Here is an 18,799-nt window from a genome sequence, read left to right as displayed (position 1 = left end):
CTCAGGAATAATATTGGCCCCAGAACAGCTACATCCCAGGGAGCAGGGAACAGGCTTCCCCTCTCCACGTACCTCCGAGCCACAGCCACCTCCTCCCGGTGCGGAGAGGAGAGCTGGTCCCCCAGACCCTGTGCCACTTAGCACTTGCCCGGAGGGTGGCTGCTGTGATGGGGATGGGCTGAGACCCCCCGAGCTCGTTCCAGGCAGGGGCCTCCCATCAGCAGGGAATGATGCTGGGTCTCTAAGACCCCGAGTCTGAAGGTGATAAAAGTGACTTAGAAGCCTAATTCCCATTGAAAGTCAGCAGGACTTAGGGCCTGTCTGCACTGCGGCAGGTGTGACGGCAGCTCGGGCTGGCCGGCGCAGGCCAGCTTTAAGCTAGCTAGCGTGGCTGCCAATAGCAGGAAAGACATGGCCGGTGCGGGCTAGGCACTGAGGATGTACCCACGGTTCCAGCCTGCACACGCCTGTGCTCTTGGGGCTTCGCTGCTGATTTTAGCCCTGCTCGCGCAGGTGTGCTAACCCAAGCCGCAACCACACCTCTGATTGCAGAGTGGAGATACCGGCAGGCTTCTCGGGCACTTGGGCATTAGCCGCCTCCTTCACTTAGGCCTTGCAATGCTGAGCAGAGCAGTACCACCGCACCTTTAGCCATCTGGCTGGATTAGAACCAGTGACCAGGCCCGTCCCTTCTGTCCCCGCTCCTTGGTACAGTACATTTCACGGGGAGTCTACTCCCCCCCCCTTCACACTCAGCCTGTCCCTTTCGCACCATCTCTCTTTTCCCCACTGCCTGCCCCGGCCCTGGTCGAATGGCAGCGGCTCAGGGGGCGTAATTTCCAAAGCTGGGGTGCATTGGGGCGAGAAGGAGCTCCCCTCTGACGTAGGGTGACCAGATGTCCCGATTTTATAGGGACAGTCCTGATATTTGGGACTTTTTTTAATATGGGCTCCTATTGCCCCCCACCCCCTGTCTGGTCACCCTACTCTGACGTGAGTCGCTCTTTGATTCGCAGCTGGGTAGCCCCCTCCCCCCAAGTCCCCAGTGGCAGCCTCTCTAATGAGGAAGCTGTTTGCCTCGCAGCAGGGGAGAAGAAAGCAATTAGAAGCAGCAGGGTTTCCCCTGGGGCCTATCCCCCACCCCCTCCCCTCGCTCCATGTTGCTGCCGAGGGGGTTTACGGAGCTGGGGTCCCTCAGGTTGGGGGACATTCCAGGCACACCTGGGGTCTGGGGCAGAACCTCGCACTCTTCTGCTTTTTCCACACCCACCTTCTTACGTCTTCAATCCCCTCCCTGCCCCATCCCAGCCACAGCACCCCTTCTTCACCCATGACTCCCAAACAATCATGCCCCCTGCCACTGGCCATCAATGAGCAAGAGTTGGGGGTGCGGGGGCTGCTGCGAGGCTCCCAGTGTGCACTGGGATAAGCAAAAGTCTAGGGGGAGAGGCAGTGGGGCTCCCAGGATGCACTGGAGGGAACTCAGTCAGGGAGGTTCTTCGCATTCACTTGGGAGGACTCATGGTCCGTTCAATCCATGGCCTCTCTGCTGAGACGGCTCGGTTCGTACCAATGGCAGTCTAGGTGATGCAGGCGCTCCTAGCCCCAGTGAGGGTCCTAGCTAGCCCCTGTCCAATGGGAGCTGGACTGTGATCCACCAGCCCACAGAACAGCATCTGAATGGCGCGAGTTATCCCTGAGCTGGGGCAGGACTGGAGGTGAAATGCTCTAAGCCCAGCAAAGCATTGAACGCCTGGTGCAAGTATCTACCTGCCCTCAGAGCTACGGGCTGTCCAGCAGGAGCAAGTCTGGAGTCCCTGGCACGTCTACACATCGGCCTGAAAGCCACGGAGCTGCAAGGCGAGGCTCCTGCGGGCGGTGATTGAGCTCAGAGGGCAGCTACTCCCAATAATCCGCTGCAGCCCGCTGCCTGGGGAGGGGAAAGGCAGCCCGGGCCTCGGCCCTTCATGCGCAGGATGGGATAATTGCCTGCAGCACTAATGCTGCTTATCTGCTTATCAGCCAGGCAGGCGGGTGAAGCAATTAAAATCTGGAGTGAAAACATCTCCCTCCTTAATACCTGATGGAGCGAAGCCAACAGGAATCCAGCCTCCTCCCCGGGGACCATTGGGAAAGTGAACCAGAAACATCACCGCAGTGACCGGAGCTCACCGCAATATTAAAACATATAGCGAAACCTTGGGCCTGCTCCAGACCACAAGAGGAAGAGGACAATGGAACGAGGAGTGATCTTCAGGGGATACCCACTCCCTCCCACACTCCTGAATGGCCACTCTGGTCTGGTACCCTTCTGCCCAGTGCCAGGGTACCAGCCCAGACCCACCAGCCGCCTGGTATGGCAGGATGGGTGGAAAGGGCAGAGGTTTGATCCCAGGGCGGTGGGACCTGAGGGACGAGCCGCAGATTGTGTTCAGAGTCCTGGCTCTCGTGTCACTGCTTTGCCCAGCTGCGCCAGTGAACGCAGGTCCCAGTGTAGTTACAAGGCTGCTGCACGGGGGCTACGGTGCATGGAAACGGGGGGTGCACTCACTACACCAGGCAGACTGAAGAAGGCAGGGAGAGCAGAGGGGGACGCTGCTCCCCAGGAGAGGACGAGAAGCTCCCCTGTGATTTTAGCACAGCCTGGGAGCTGCAGTCTGCCAGGGGAAGGGGCGTAAAGGGCGGGGCAAGCTGCCGGGCGTGGTCATGGCACAAGAAGGCGCATGCAGCTCTGCCGACTGGGGCTTCCCGAGCGTCCAGCGCGACCCCCTGCCTCTCCCATCAGCTCACACAGGGGTTTGCAGCCAATGCCCGGCACTGTGCAGCTGGTCCTTGGCGCCATGGTGCTGGGACCGCTCATGCTCATGAATGGATTTTTCTCTTCCCCAGGGAAGGGTGACCAGGGCACTGGCTTGGGAGCTGAGAGCCACATTCAGTCCCCAGCTCTGCCCCAGGCTCCTTGTGGGACGAGTCCCTGGGTCCCGCCTGGGTGGTGGGGGTGAGAGCAGGCTGCGGGCCTGGCGGGGGCACTGGGAGGTGCTCAGATCCTCTGACAGGAGGAGCCAGGTCTGCACAGCATTTTGGAGCAAGCCGCCAGCGCCTGGAAGCTGCGGCTGGTGCTGGACTGTGGGCTCTGAAGCCGAGGGATGTTGTGGCTCTGGGACCCACCCCCTTCCAAGTGCTGTCTCCACGGCTATGTTCAGAGCACTAGTGCGAGCCCTGCTAGCCCGAGTCTGTCGGCCCGGCGGCTTGCTCCTGAATGCCATGTGGACAACCCTGGAGCGCAAACACCTTGTTTGAGACCCAGGGTGCGCATGGTGACACAGAACATCTCTGTGAGAGGCAGGCATTGAAACCGGCTCTCCTGACCCCCAGTCCAGTGCCCTCTCCGTCAGGCCACCCTTCCCTGCCCCACTCCCCTGCCTCCGGACCGACTAGCGCCCCCTCCACCCCCCCACTTCACCCTCCCTCCAGGAGCCAAGTGGTGACTTTGCTTCTGGTGGGAAATCGCCCTTTTCCCAGGCTGCCGTGTGTTTTCCTGGTGCACAGGCAGGACCCAACTGATTTCACAAACCTCGGCCCCATCTGGCCTGTTGGGCTAGATCAGTGACACCCCCCAGGTGGCCAGGCCCCACCCCCACTGCCCGTTGCTGCCCGAGCATCGGCGAAGCTGCAGCAAAGCGGCTCCCTCTGCCCTGTAATGAGCTGCTCGGGGAGGCAGCTGATGAAACCAGCCTGCTTGTTGCATGAGCCCTCCCCACCTGTGTTATTCAGTGAATACCCTGTAGGTGATGGGAGCTGGGGGGGTGGGGAGAGAGATGCAGCGCCCAGGGATCGGGGGCAGGACTGGGATTAAGATCCACCCTCTCCGCTCTTCTTCCTTGTGCCCCTTTAGCTGCCCCGGGTTGGAGCTCAGCTGCTCTTGGCTTTAATTTGCCTCGTCGCTAAATACCCTAGGCCAGGCCCTGTATGGCTCTGCTGAAGTCCAGGGCACGTTGCACTGGAGATCCCGGCGTGGCTGGTGTGGCCCCAGGCCTGCACCGCTCCTGCTCTCCAGCAACATCCCATCCCTGCGTGGCGGCTGCTGTAACTTCCCCTTTTCTCACTTTAGACTCCACGTCTCCTCCCCCCCTTCTATTCTCAGCCTCGTGCTAGTGACCGCAGCGCTCTTGTTGTGACGCCAACAGGCTCTGCAGTTGCTGGTGGGTGGGGGGCCAGGGGATGTGACCTGTCACTCACAGGGCATGGGGTTATTTGAATCCCTTCCTTCACTGGGGGGGAGGAAAGCCCTGCCCTGCCCCAGAACAGGGTGGGTGCAGGAAAACCTCTGGGATTTCCATGCCTTGGTGACCTTTAACTCGCTGTGCTGGCCCTTGAGATGGAGGGATTGGTCCTTCCTGAACCCACTGAAAACCAGGCACTATTTGTGTGATTGAATAGAAACATTTATCCAGGGCCTTTATCTCAAAGGATGCCAAGGTGCTTTGCAAGAGTAGTAGGGAGATGCAACCACCTCTGGGGAACAGCAGAGAGGCGAAGGGAAATGTTTGGCCAAGGACAGAGAGGCAAAGGCCCAGCACCCGGGGGGTTGGGATGTCTGTGCAGGGCAGCGCTGTGCCGGGGGGTCAGTTACCTGCACTGGAGTCCAGGGCCCTACTCGGACTAGAACACTGGGTCCAGGGAGCCTGGGTGGCTCAAGCCTGGGGCCTGATTTCTGGTTGCCTTCTTGTCCCTTTATACTCTGGTGTCACAAACTGCATCCCCTCTAGCCTGTACTTTCTCAGCAATCGCTCTGCCCCTTGATGCTTAGATATCCCACTCCTCCCCATAGCTTATGGCCTGCCTGAGCCTGTGTTAAAGTGACCCACTGGCGCTAAGGGCGGAGGGGGAGATGCAGTTTGATAGGGGAGGAAGGAGGGACCAGCATGCGCAGGGTTAAGTGAGGGGAGAGAGGAAGCCCTGTGGGAGGGGGGCAGGGAGGAGAATTAATTAGCTGCTGTTACTTTAGATCTCCAGGCCAGATGCTCTCTGATGCCAGACGGGCCCTTTGCCATCTCTCCGCAGATGCCACCAGAGTGAGCCCTCCTGAGTGTGTGTAGGTGCTGGCAGGAATGGGGCCTGGAACTGGACCCACTCACCGTGGAGGGTATTTTACCCTGTGCCTTTGGCCCACAAGTGTATTTAGACCCTGACGGTGATAGGAATGGAGAGCCAGGAGCATGCCGAGCGTATAAACTCGGCCCAGCGGCCGGAGCTGACCAGCTCTGCAGGAGACGAGGGTTGTTTGGCTGGGGATGGGGCTTACGGCGTTTACAAGCACCCGGCTTGTGGAGCTTAGAACCTGGTGGCTTTGCCTCCTCTTGTGTCCTCCCCCTGCTGGTGTTCCGCCGAGGGGTGGGCTCTCCTGTGACGTTTTAACTCTGCAGGTTCCCTTTGAAAATGAATGTGATGAGGTGACCCCCAGCAATGGCCCGAGAAGAAACATGCCCAAAGCTACTGAGGCTGGCAGGACCCGAGTCCCTCGTTTATGGTGGGATTGATTGTCTTGGTGTGGCTATGCCAACGCCATTATCCTGGTGCAAACGCACTGCAGTAGTGTAAGCGTGGACACCGCGAGTCATGCTGGTGCAAGCCCCACTGGGAACAAAGATAACGGGTTTATGTAATGGCCACCAGTTTGGCCAATCAGCCTTAAGCTTAGCCACGGGAGACTGCAACAGACCTCCACCTCTCTGCCTTGGCTCAGAGGGGGACACGCAGCATTGGAGTGAGCTGCAAATGTCACTCGCCTAGACCCGCTCTGAGGGCCGGACTCCCCACGGCTTTGCACCCTGTGCAGCCTGGGTGTACCGCCACCATTCCTGGCCCGGCACCCTTTGCACCAGTGCAAGTCATTGCACCCAGGCAGGGCGACTGAGAGCCAGGCCCCTTCGCCCTTCGCAAGCAGGAGAAGTAAGTTGGGAACCCTCCTGAAGTTTTCACCAGGGAATATCTGACTCTTTCCGGTAAGTCCCTTCCCACCGGAGCCGGAGGTCCCGAGCGCTGGGGTATTCTCGTCACGCTGGGCATACCTTCGTGTCATGCGTGGGCTGAGGACATAGAGTGGCAGTCAGGTCGTGGGAACTCCAGCATAATTTCCTTCCATAAATTAAAATTAGTTTTGATGAGCTAAATATAGCAGCCGAGGAAGAGGGTAAATGGCCAGGGCTTGTGAGAAGGAAGCGAGATGAGAAATGCATTTGAGTGAATGAGGGGCGGTGTGGGATGAGCCAGCCCCACCCAGAGCTTTGGGAAAAGTCCCAGTCGCTGTGCATTCAGGGGAAGGGGGCAGAAGTGAATTTTCTGCACAGTGCCTCTGGGGGCTGGGAGCAGAGCTGGGGGGGCTTCAACAAAGGACCATTCCCCTGGGAGTTCTGGCCCGGGAGAATCAGGAGAGATCCCCAATCTGCAGACGTCCCCAGGTGGAGGGTCAGACTGAGAAGGTTTGGGGAGCTTTTGTACATGGCTCTTAAGCCCAAATTGACCCAGGTCTAAATCCAAAATAGGAAGGAAGGTTTGGAGATGCCTGGAAAAACTGGATACAAGAATCCCTGCCTCCAAGTATCTTCCTGCCAGCTGCACCCTGGTCCTTTCTCTGTTGGTTTCTTCCTTGCATCCCTCCACCCTGTCCCCTGGGGTTAGCAGCAGGTCAGCATGCACAGACTTCTTCCCCCACTTGGGGACAGCCGGTCCACTCTGGCTGCTTTACTTGCCCCATGGTGGTATATCAGGTCCCAACGCTGGGGGATTTGCTGGGTCTGTCCCCAGACTGTTGTATAGCTGGATAGTATTCTGGGACTCCTGCAGCTCCTCTCCCGGAGTGCCCAGGGGGTCTGGGGTAATTGCTCGTGGGATGTAAGAAACAGCTGAACGAGGGCAGTTGGAAAGCTCGTGGCTTCCTGGCCATGCTGAAAACCCTCACAAGTGGCACCGATTCAGCCGGACCTAGAATCATAGAAATGCTGGGCTGGAGGGGACCTCGAGAAGTCACCGAGCCCAGCCCCCTGTGCTGAGGTAGGACCAAGTAACCCTAGACCAGCCCTGATAGGTGTTTGTCCAGCTGTTCTAAAAACCCTCCAGTGACGGGATTCCACCACCTCCGGGAGAGCCTGCTCCAGAGTTTAATGACCCATAGAGTTGAACATTTTCCTAATATCGAACCTCAGTCTCCCCTGCTGCAGATTAGCCCATTGCTTCTTGTCCTTCCTTCAGTGGACGTGGTGAACAATCGATCGCTGTCCTCCATAGAGCAGCCCTTAACAGATTTGACGACTGTTCTCTGGTCCCCCTATCAGGTTTCTTTTCTCCAGACTAAACATGCCCAGGGTTTTTAGCCTTTCCTCAGAGGGCAGGTTTCTAACCCTGTTACCAGTTTTGTTGCTTTCCTCTGGACTCTCTCCAGTTTATCCCCATCTTTCCTAATGCGCGGTGCCCAGAGCTGGACACAGGACTCCAGCAGTGCCGACAATGACTCCCGTGTCTTACAGCTGACACTTCTGTGACTACACCCCAGAATATCATCCGTTCTCCTAGCTGCATCGCATTGCTGACTCATATTCAATCTGTGATCCACTGGAACCCCCAGCTCCCTGTCAGCAGTGTGACAACCCAGCCATTCTGGAGTTGTGCGTTTGATTTTTCCTTCCTAAGTGAAGTGAATTTCATCTTGTTGATTTCCGACATTTCTCGAATTTGTCAAGATCATTTTGAATTCTAATCCTGTTCTCTGAATACTTGCACCCTTTCCACTTTGGTGTCAGTTGCAGATTTTACAAGTATAATCTCCACTTCATTATGCAAGTCATTAATGAAAGTATTGAGTAGTACCAGAGCCAGGCCCGACCCCTGCAGCACCCCACTAGATACACCTCCCCATTTGACAGTGAGCCATGGATAACTACTCTTTGAGTGTCTTTCAACCACCTCTGCTCGCACCTTTATAGTCATTTCATCTAGACCAGTGGTTCTCAACCAGGGGTACCTGTACCCCGGGGGTACACAGAGGACTTCCACAGGGTACATCAATGCATCTAGATACTTGCCTAGTTTTACAACAGCCTATAAAAAAGCACTAGAGAAGTCCGTACAAACTACAATTTCAGACAGACGTTGACTTGTTTATACTGTTCTGTATACTATACACTGAAACGTAAGGACAATATTTATATTCCAATTGATTTATTTTATAATGAAGCAATTTGTCAGTACTAGTGTGGCTGTGACACTTTTGTATTTTTATGTCCGATTTTTATAAGCAAGTTGTTTTTAAGTGAGGTGAAACTTGGGGGTACGTGAGACAAATCAGACTCCTGCACGGGGGACAGTCGTCTGGAAAGGTTGAGAGCCGCTGATCCTCACCTCATTTCCCTAGTTTGCAATGAGACTGTCATGACCTGCGCTCTCGCCCTTCCCCCCAGCGTCATAACCAGCTGCTACAGCCAACGCTCCCTGGCAGCTGCTGCATCTGGACGCCAGGGGCTTGTTAGGGGTATTGCAATCCCTCTTCTGCTTCAGCGCTAGCCAACTGGGCCCATGGAGCCAGAGCTGAAACCGGTTTGGTCCTGTGTACACTAGTGCTTTGGCCACTTTCAGCACCACTTCCTGGGATTCATCATTGTAACACATCGATTTCTTAGTGTGGGCCAGGACCTTCACTGCAATCCACTCACGCCAGGCTCACTACCAGGGACCTACTTAATGGAGTTGACAAGATTTCAGGACCCAGGAGTCCTGCCGGAGTTAGTCATATCCTAGGGGGGATATGAAAGAAGAAAAGGGTCCCTGTTCTTCGGGGCAGCAAGGAGATTTGGGGTCTCTCTCTCTATTCTGCCCTTCCTGCCCCCCCACCCATCTCTCACAAACACACACTATGAAAGAAGTGGGTGGTTTGCATTTTACAACTTCTCATGCAACCACTTCCTGACCCGAACATGTCTGAGGTCAAATTTAGTCTGTATGTGAAAAAAAAAAAAAAAAAAAAGTTGCTTAAAAAATTATAACACCCCCCCTCCCACAACCTAAAAACATCCCCTTTGTCCTATGGAGAAACCCCCCAGCCAGGTCAGCGTTCCTGTGTAACTGCTCTCCAAATAACCTAGACCCGGGAGTCAGGAATGCAAATCTGCAGGAGATCATTTAGTGCAGCTCTTGAAGGAGCACACGGCTATTTTATACTGAGGCTGGAATTTTGAAATGCAAAGATTCCCCCTTCTGTCTGAATGGGGGACTCTGGGTTAATAGGGCAGAGGCATTGTCAACTGCCTAGGGGATTTAGGTGCCCAAGTCCCACTGACTGTAACAAGCATTGGGTGGAGTTCCGCGAGACCCCCTTGGAGACCCTCGCCTTGTGGGGTTGCGGGATCGACACAGCTGGTTGTACATTGCCAATTATTTTATGAGAATTTTGAAAAACGAAATAGTTTTTTGTCAAAATTCCCCAAGAAACATTTTCCATTTTTTGATGAACTGAAAATCGTTTTTGGATAAAATGTTTGGTTTCTATTTTTTCATTGAAAAAATTCATCAAAAGTGAATTCCACCCCCCCCCCCCAAATGTCCTCTTTCGTGAACTCCATTGCCGGCTCACTCTGGCGCGGGGCAGAGCGTTCTGGGCCTCCAGCCCAGAGGTGGATGGATCCAAAGTGTCTTGGCCTAGGAGCTGGTTCTCTTGGGGAGCTGTGTTAACCCCAGAATCACCTTCTCCACCCAGGTCAGGTTTGGATTCAGATCTGAGCCCCCACCTTGTGGCCCAATGATACCTGGATCCTGGGTTCTTAGCCCTATTTGCAAAGCCTGTCTAATGCTCAGTGGGCTGCAATCAATGCAGACGCTTCAGTAACCATTTCTTTCTCTATTCCAGCATCCCCTCAAAACAAGCCGTAAAAAATGGGCCGGAAAAAAATACAGATCAGTCGAATTTTGGACCAGCGCAACCGTCAGGTAAGCCCCAGCCCCAGGCCCATCCAGAAACTGGGGAAACACTGGAGAGTCAATATTGAGGCTGGGCAAAGGGGTTTGGATTCAACTGTGGGGAAAGGTGCAGGCTTGTTGTCGCGTGCACAGAGGCAGAGCAAACTGCTCCTGCACCCCGTCCCTTAGGCACCGGGCCTCTGGCCCTGCCCGGCAGGAACCCCCAGTGAGATGCTCAGGCTCTGTCACTCCAAGGCCTGGACACTAGCATGGACTCTGCACGCTCATTTGGCAACTAGCCCCACAACCATCAGACGGGGCAATGTCCAACCCTACCGGCCGAGAGCAGGATTGGAGGCAGGGAACGAGGGGAGATGCACCACAGTGCCCTGAGCCAGCCCGTTCCTCAACCTGGGGCTGCGCTTGACCCAGCGGTAGCAGCCCCCAGAGGCTGTTCCCAATGCACTGCAGCCTCTTGCCCGGCGCATGTTACGCAGGGTTGGCCCAGGATGTGACCCGGGTTGTTATACCAGCCAGTGTCGCGGTGCATCTCCTCGAGCGCTGTGAGGAGCATGCAGCGTGCACAGTGCGTCAGCCCTGCTCGTGTGACCTGAGGGCCATAAAGGCTGCAGGCAGCACGACAGCCAGTGACGCAGCGGGGCAGAGGTTTGCCTGGCAGTTCAAAGGCAGTGGGCACCGTGCCACCAATGCTATTCCAGAGCGGCGTCTGGAGAATGCCTCCCAGAGAGCTCAGTTATGTGCCTAATGAGAGATGATATTTATAATGGAGCTGCAAAGCCACCAGCAGCAGCCGGCTAGCGGGAGAGGCAGGAATTTAGCCCTTTCGTTGGGCATGGCTGCTCCAGGTTCTGCCAGGCTGCATTCTCCCATTCTGGGCAAGGGCTGGTGCAGATAGGCACCCAAAAGTTCATCTGCTTAACTGAAATAGCTGCACCTCCGGGTCCGCCTGCCTCAGCGGCCCCAGCGCCAGGTGGGTGTGAAAGGCTCCCCCTGTCGCGGGTATAAATGGCTTCGCGAGGAGCAGGGCGGTGGAGAACCGCACCCAAGGTTCGAGCTGGTTGGGAATTTTTCAGTGAAACGAGTTTTTGATGGAAAATGCCGATTGTGCCGGGTGGCTAGCGTTCCCTCCGCCCTGCCCAGGGTCTCCATTCGGGAGATGCTTCGCGAGCTCGGAGAACAGTCACAACACCCTCCTGTAACCCGCCCCTCTGCCCATGCCCGGCATGGAGTCTGCACAGTGACAGAAACCGCGACCCTGCTGGCGGAGTTGGGTGGTGGAATTCCAGGCACAGGAAGGCCTCTGAGCTGCTGCCCGTGCTGGCATTGGCCAAGGATCGGGGAAGGGGATATTAGAAGGAGAGAAGAGGAGTCAGGAGGAGGCGGGTTGCAGGATCCTGGTGGGCTGCTAGGGGAGGGCACTAAGCAGCCGAGGTTCAGATCTGATAGGTCCAGGCTCCCAGCTGGTGCAAGCTGTGCCCACTGGCACGGGCACCAAACGCCCATGCGCCCTAGAGCTCTGATCCACTGAGAGCATCGCTCTGCTGGACACAGTGCATGTCAGCTCTTAGAATGGGCTGCGGAACAGCTGCCCCCTTCAGTGCATCCGTGAAGGGCCGTGTTGCAACCAGGCCGGGATCATACAGGGACTGCGGGGCCTTGGCTGCACTAGGAGAAAGGGTGTGTTCTGGCCGTGTGACAGGCGACTCGTGGTCACTAACCCCCGGGACGACCCTAGTGTGGAGAAGTCTGCAGGTCCCACACCCATTGCTGCATGGGGTAAAGCCACCCTTCCCCCTAGGGCTTGCCTCACCCTGCTAGTGCTGCAAACTGCCTCGTCTACATTAGGATCTTACCATCGGTTCGCTGACATGGTAAAAATAGTCCTCGTGTGGCAGTGTCGTGTGCGTGTGGTCACAGCAGTTGTGCAAACTGGACACGCCGTGGGGGTGTGTGAAGCACTCACCAAGGGTAGGTTCAGGCTAAGCGCCGAGCGCTGAATTTAGTTCAGTGCTCTGAGGTCGGTGCTAATTATACTCCCCTGACGGCGGGTCCTGTGTTGTCGCCCACACACGCACAGGGCCAGATTTTCAGACGCGCTTCCCACGCTGGGCGTCAGGCCGCTGAGCGCCTGCATCCCGATGGGAGCAGCCGGGGGCCGAGATGCCTACTGGCGGTTGAGGTCTGTGGAAGGTGTGGCCATGGCTGGGGGTGCCCAGCACCTGCGGATCTGGCCTGGATATGTCCTGCCCCTGCGCCCCAGCAGGGTAGCATTGCTGTGACCTCTCTCCAGTCAGGGTGTCAATCCGTAGGCGAGTCTGGCCCAGCCATCTGCAGGGCCGGCGCTCCGGCACCTTGCGCTGGCCCTGAGCCCTGTGCCCTCCCCTCAGGTGACCTTCACCAAGCGCAAGTTCGGGCTGATGAAGAAGGCCTATGAACTGAGCGTGCTGTGCGACTGCGAGATCGCCCTCATCATCTTCAACAGCACGAACCGGCTCTTCCAGTACGCCAGCACCGACATGGACAAGGTGCTGCTCAAGTACACGGAGTACAGCGAGCCGCACGAGAGCCGCACCAACTCCGACATCCTGGAGGTAACGCCGCCCGGGGGGGCCTGCAGGGCAGAACTGACGCTGCTTCCAGGGCAATTAGACAGGCAAAGCAGCAAAGCCGCTGCTGGCCAGCCTCTGCAGGAAACGAGTTTTGCAGGGTCTCAGCCCGGATCCTAGCGGACAGGTGACCACTGGCAGTAACTGACCCTCCCCTTGCTGACAGCCCCGGCAGAGAGGCCGAGGGGGGAGAGGGCCTTGGAGACCGAACTGCGAGGGGGCAGGCAGGGAAGGACACAGTTGCACCCTACATGCCCCTCTTGTCCCAAGGCAAAGCCTGAGCGGGCAGGGAGCGGGGGGCGGAGGGGAGTGGGAGCAGCTGCTGTATCTGTGCCAGGGTCTGGGGGGAAGGAAGCTGTGAGGGGCCTGGGATGTGAGGGGTGGGGCAGGGCAAGGAGACCCTGGGCCCTTCCCCCCGCAATGCCTGCCAAGGGAATCCCGGCTGGACCTCCTCACTCACAGGCTCCCTCCCTGCCAGACGCTGAAGCGGAAGGGCCTGGGGCTGGAGAGCCAGGAACTGGAGCTGGACGAAGGGCTGGACCCCACGGAGAAGATCCGGAAGCTGAACGAGGGGGTGGACCTGACGGTGGCGCGGCCCAGGCTCTACGTGAGTGACTGGATCCCCCTTCCCCACACAGGGGGTTGAGACCATGGCGATGCCTTGGCGTGGCCAAGATCCACCCAGTGCCCTTCCCCCACCCACAGGGCTGCCTGGCAAGGCGATCCCCTCCCCCACGGGCCCCACTGTGACTCCCACATCCCTGCTCTCCCTTTGCAGTCATCAGCCCCTCCGCCCAGCCACGAAGCGGCCTACGCGGGCACACCGCCCTCTGGGAGCGACGGAGGGCTCAGCAGCGCCAATGGATCCCCGCAGCACCAGAGCCGCCTGCCTATGTTCAAGTCGCCAATCCCCAAGCACGGCCAGCCTTCGGGGCGCTCCCCGGGGCCACTGCCACCAGGTGAGTTCTCCCCGGGTGGCCAGGCATGGGCAGAGGAAGGGGGGCTCGGCCACGGAATCCGGGGTGGGTATGGGGGGGGGGGGGGGCGTGGTTTGGCTTCTAGAGGCAGCATGTGCTCAGCAGCGCCCCCTTCAGGTTGACACAGGAGCCAACATCCAATGAGTGTTACCCAAGCTTTGCCCTTCTGCAGTGGCCTGTGGTAACAGGCGAGTGCCCAGGGCCTGGATCTCCCCTGGTTAAAGAAGCTGGTCAAACCCAAAGGTGTCCTGGTCTAGCGGCTAGAGGAGTTGGGGCCCTGTAGTCAGGACTCTTGGGTTCTATTCCCAGTTCTGCCACTGACTCGCTATGCGATCGTAGGCGAATCTCGTCTCCCTCTGCACCTCGGTTTCCCCGTCCGTACCTTGGCGGATCACGACCCTGCCTCGGGCAGAGAGCAGTCATTCCGCTGCGTGGAGGATTTCAACATCTTGGAGTCTGGTTTCATTCCATTTTGGAACAAAAGCTAAAAATGTTGGAATTCTCTGTGAAAGGGAGTGGAGCCCTGGCTGTGGGGCAGTCTGCCTGGCTGGCTACCCGGGAGTCACCGACCCTGGGAGGCCTGGGAGCCCAGTCTGCTGAGAAGCCGTGGGCTTGAGAATCAGGCTTCCAGGCCCTCCAGTGTCCGCTCGCTGTCAGCCTGCTAGGAGCACTGCCGAGGAGCCCGGCCGCTTTCCATTAGAACTTGGCTGAAATTGAACCAGCTCCATTAAACGCTTTGATTCTGACAAACTGGCAGGTTCCGAGGACAAAGTGTCTTGTCGGAACTTTTCCGACCGGCTGTAATCCCGACCTTTGCAGCGCGCTGGGGGATCCTGAGCTGGCCGGCGCTAGGGACGGGCACAGAGTTTATTACTGTAGCTTCTCCTGGGTAATTAACAAGCTCAAAATGTGGACAGCGGGGATGGGCTAACCTGCAGTCAGTCTGCAAAGCGACTGTGAAAATGGCCCCATCGCACTCCACACAGCTGCTTCCTGTGTTTTGCTGAGTCATGAGTGCTGATTTTATGCACACTCACAGGCATGCACCTGCACACTTACAGGCATGCACCTGCACACTCACACTCACAGGCAAGCACAAGCACAAGCACCCACCTGCACACACACACACACACACACACACACACAAACAGATACACACACACATGCGCGCACACACACACGGATGCATTTCTGCTAGTGATGGGCATTTCCCAGCTTCCCTGCATTTTGGGTGGGGTTTGAAATCTGCCCTGTGATCAGGATCTCTCCAGCTCAGAGGGGTGAGCTGGGCCGGGTGGGGGACAGATGGAAACCTCAGTCGCTCAGTGCAGTCGGGCTCAGCAGTGACTGTCAGCTGGAAAAAGTGACTGAGGCTGACCAGTGGAAACTCCCCAGGCGTGGGGGTGAGGGAAAGGGGGGGTGGGTGACGAAGGTGTTGGTGGGTAACATGTGGCTTTGCTTCGGCCGCGTAAGGCTGGAGCCGGAACTCTGTGGGCGGGGCTTGTGTGATCTGTGCAGGGCCCTCGCTGCGCAGGGGAGAGGCCTGGAATGAGCGCCAAGGAGATTTCCAACCACCCAGCCTGTGGCGGGGGCGCCGACTGGGCCGCATCGCATTGCGCTTTCCCCACGCCGCCCTGCCAGCCCTCGGCCCTGGTCTGCAGGGGTCCAGCCAGCCACCCCTCTGCGCTGGGGCTGCCAGCCAAGAGGACAGTCCTGATGTGGATTCTTGTCTCTGGGTGCTGAATTGAGACCCCCAGAGCCTGTCAACCAGCTGTGACAGCGGGGCCCTGCTGCACCCCAGACCCTCTCCTCTGCCTGGGTCATGGGGGCAGCTGCTGGGGGGTTCACCCCGGCTCCTGCTGCCCTCTGTTCCCAAGAGCAGCTCTCTCTATCTTTCCGTGTGTTTGTCTGCCCTGGGGAGATGCGTGGGGAGTGACGCCCTCTGCCACTGCAGGGCCCCATCGCCCCTGGGCAGGTGAAGAGGGGGTAGCAGCTCCCAAAGCAGCCTGCATGCAGGGCTCAGGGGGGATAAGGAGGAACGGGCGACAGAGAGCGGGCACTGTTGCCCATTCTACGTGTGTGCGTGTTGGGCGGGGGGGGTTGCCACCCGTGGGAAGCCAGAGATCCTGGGAATTGCTGCCATGGGGATGTAGCGCCAGCCTGCTGTTAGTCCTGCCCGCTGAGCAGGGCTGCGAGTCCCAGGCTCAGAGCCCATATTAGCAAATCGTTTCCGTTCCTTGCTGGCGGCGTCATGTCCCCCACACCTGACCCTGGCGTCCCGGCCACAGCCCAGGTGCAGTGCTGCTCGGAGGAGCCCCAGGGCCCGGCCTCTCGCAGGAAGTGGGTTTGCAGTCACAGAAGCAGAGGAGGTTTCCGCCAAGCTCCCCGCTCCCTCCCCTCACACACTTCTTAGATGAGTGGCCCTGCTTTCAGGCGCCGCTCCGGGAACCCAGGGCTTTCCGACCTGGCTCGGCCAAGAGACGGCGTCCTCTTCCTCCCAAAGGGCCACTTCTGCTATCTGGACTGGGACTCCCAGAATCCTTTGCTTCCCAAGGATGGCGTTCACCTCTGTGCAGAGGCCTGGCACAGGGCCTGGGCACTATTGAAGTCCTGCCTATGCTCCTTGTGCCAGCCCCAGTATCACTAACCCCAAGCATTCAACAATGTTGAATCATGAGATTGGCTTAAAAATCATGAGACTTTTCAACCGGTGATTCATGGGGGTAAGGGGTGTTCTCTCTCTGAACCCTTGGGCTGCATTTGGCTCACAATTCCCAGCTTCTCTCCACAGGCAGCAGGGCGAGACATTTTATATATTTTTAAGGAAAGCTGAGAGCCTCACCTAATCCCCTGACTCTGGGAGCTGGGGCTTTAAGAAAATGACCACGTCTTGCGAGACTCCAGAGTTGGCAGCTCTGCCGCCTTCCTAGGTTGTTTTGTAACCAATCCTCTGCTCAAGTGGCATCTCTTCTCTGATGGAGGCTGGATGTGACAACAGCTGGGGACATAGAAATGTAGCTATGAATTAAACACGACCCTGCTCCGAAGGAGATCTCTCCGGCCACGCCCCACATACAAGGTCGTCGCCTCCAGTGCACTTGAGCTCACTTCTGACAGGGTGAATTTGCCTCCAGACTTGTTATCGTTATGATTGCGCATAGGAAGCGCGCTGTGCCAGGTGCTGTACATACCCAGAGGGATAGCTCAGTGGTTTGAGCATTGGGCTGCTAAACCCAGGATTGTGAGTTCAATCCTTGAGGGGGCCACTTAGGGATCTGGGACAAAATCAGTACTTGATCCTGCTAGTGAAGGTAGGGGGTTGGACTCGATGAACTTTCAAGGTCCCTTCTAGTTCTAAGAGATAGGATATTTCCATTAATTAATTTAAATTTATGCTGTGCCTTATCTCAGACTCCAGCGCAATCACCTGCCATTCCCTGAGCTGGGCTTTCACCCCAGTGCTTCCCAGATGCACTAACCTTTGCCTGCTTCTCCCTGCCCAGGCCTTGGCTACCCTCTCTTCTCCCATGGCAACCTGAACCGAGCCCTGGCTACCAAGACCCCTCCCCCGCTCTACCTAGGGACAGACGGCCGCAGGGTGGATGTCCACAGCAGTTTGTCCAGCGCCAGGAGCAATCTGACATCAGCGGTAAGTGCCACTCTCGGGGCGTCTGGTGACAAGGGTCTAGGAAGGTTCCCTCTGAAATACAGCTGCCGGTGAGAGCCTGTAGTTAATAAATGAAAGCCCTTGAGAACTGCCCACTGGGCTACAGCTCCCCTCACCAGCCATGCAGCAGGGCCCCGGCGGGCTCTGCAGGAGGCTCCGGGGTTTGTCTTCGGAGGAGCAGCACAAGGTTGTCATGGGGGTAGCGGAGGGGGAAGGAGGCCACTGTTCTGAGATCTCAGGAGGCTCCAGCCAGGCTGCGGCTCTGTGAGGGGGCAGATCAGGAGTCGCTCCAAGGGCGTGGGTGGATTGCACCAGCACTGGGCGGGCGAGTGAGAGGAGAACCTGCCCCACTGCGTGCAGAGGAGTTAGAGCCATGGGGCGGAGGGGGGCTGAGCACTCCCTTTGCAGGGAGTTTAGGGATCCCCAGTTTCTTGGTTTGTACTGGGGGACATGGGAGGGGGAAGGAGCAAGGCTCCCTGGGGAAAGAAAACAGATCTTTGCCCAGCAGCCCCTTCTCTGGGGAGCTTGGAGCTCTGGGGTGAAGAGGGTCAGCGATGAAACAGTGGCTTTGAAAGAGGCCAGAGTTGGGGGACGTAGTTCACACTCACTCATTTGCACACACAGTGTGCAGGCACACGCATGCCAGGTGCACACTCACCCAGCTACATGCACAGCCAGATACACGTGCCCAGTCATGCTCACACCAACTCACTTGTGCATGGTCACACCCCCCCCCCGTCGCGCATGCACTCTCACACCGGGCAGGCACACCCGCGGCCTTGCAGACTGGACATTTCCGGGGGGTAAGATGGGAGGGGGTGGGGGGAAACACTCAGGGAGCGATTGCGGGCCGGGGTCAGAGCGGCGCGGAGGGGAGCGGGGAAGGACCCGAGCGGGGTGTTTATTGTTTGTTTGTCTCAGCAGCGATCGCTCTACCCTGGCCTGCAGACGGTGAGCTCAGGGCTGCCCGCCGGCAATGGCAGCCTGCCAGCCCACGGGCTAGGGGGCTTCCCCTTCCTCTCCTCAAGCCAAGCAGGTAAGCCCTGGTGGATAGCTCCTAGCCCGACATCCCCCTCACCCAGTGCCTAGATGTCTCCCCACACCTGGCCAGGGGCTGCATTTCGAATCCCCGTCCCAGAGCTGAGCTGGGCTGTGCTCCTCACTCACTGCATGGCCATGGGGAAGGAAGCCAGATGCCCCTGGAATCCCTCCCTTGGGCTCAGCCCGGGTGTAAACTGGCAGTGGACAAGGAGCTCCCTCCACTTTCACCCGTTAGCCCTTCTCCTCCTGATGTCCCGTCTGCTTTCTCATTGGCAGAGTACGGGCCCGGTGAGGCCTCCACGCACCCCGGCTACCTCCAGCCCAACGCCATCGCCTCCTGGCAGCACCACCGCGACATGGCAGCCTCCGCGCACCTGCCGCTGGGGTAAGAACCACGCCCAGCCTCGGCCAGGGGGCTGAGCGGGACTTCTATCCAGGGGGCAGGAGCCCATCCCTTCCCCAGCCTCTCTCCCCAGGGAGCCAGCAGGGCTCGGTGCAGGGCTTAGATTGTCACATCTGCATCCCCCCCCCTTTTCCTA

The 18,799-nt window shown here is 57.9% G+C and overlaps 1 protein-coding gene across 1 annotated transcript in view; it reads left to right on the top strand.

The window, feature by feature from the left end:
* The window catches only part of MEF2B (myocyte enhancer factor 2B), a 33,083-nt gene that overhangs the window by 11,610 nt on the left and 2,674 nt on the right, over window positions 1–18,799 (top strand). Inside the window, exons 2-8 of the mRNA XM_034754915.1 lie at window positions 9,899–9,978; window positions 12,357–12,560; window positions 13,054–13,182; window positions 13,354–13,534; window positions 17,056–17,201; window positions 18,144–18,255; window positions 18,537–18,645. Coding sequence (XP_034610806.1) covers window positions 9,925–9,978; window positions 12,357–12,560; window positions 13,054–13,182; window positions 13,354–13,534; window positions 17,056–17,201; window positions 18,144–18,255; window positions 18,537–18,645 — 935 coding nt within the window. The 5' untranslated portion in view covers window positions 9,899–9,924. The remainder of the gene's footprint in view (window positions 1–9,898; window positions 9,979–12,356; window positions 12,561–13,053; window positions 13,183–13,353; window positions 13,535–17,055; window positions 17,202–18,143; window positions 18,256–18,536; window positions 18,646–18,799) is intronic.

The sequence above is a fragment of the Trachemys scripta genome, chromosome 22 (genome assembly GCF_013100865.1).
Source record: "Trachemys scripta elegans isolate TJP31775 chromosome 22, CAS_Tse_1.0, whole genome shotgun sequence".
Taxonomy (NCBI): Eukaryota; Metazoa; Chordata; order Testudines; family Emydidae; genus Trachemys; species Trachemys scripta.
Note: the sequence above shows the minus strand (reverse complement) of the source record. Positions and strands in the feature narration are given on the sequence as shown.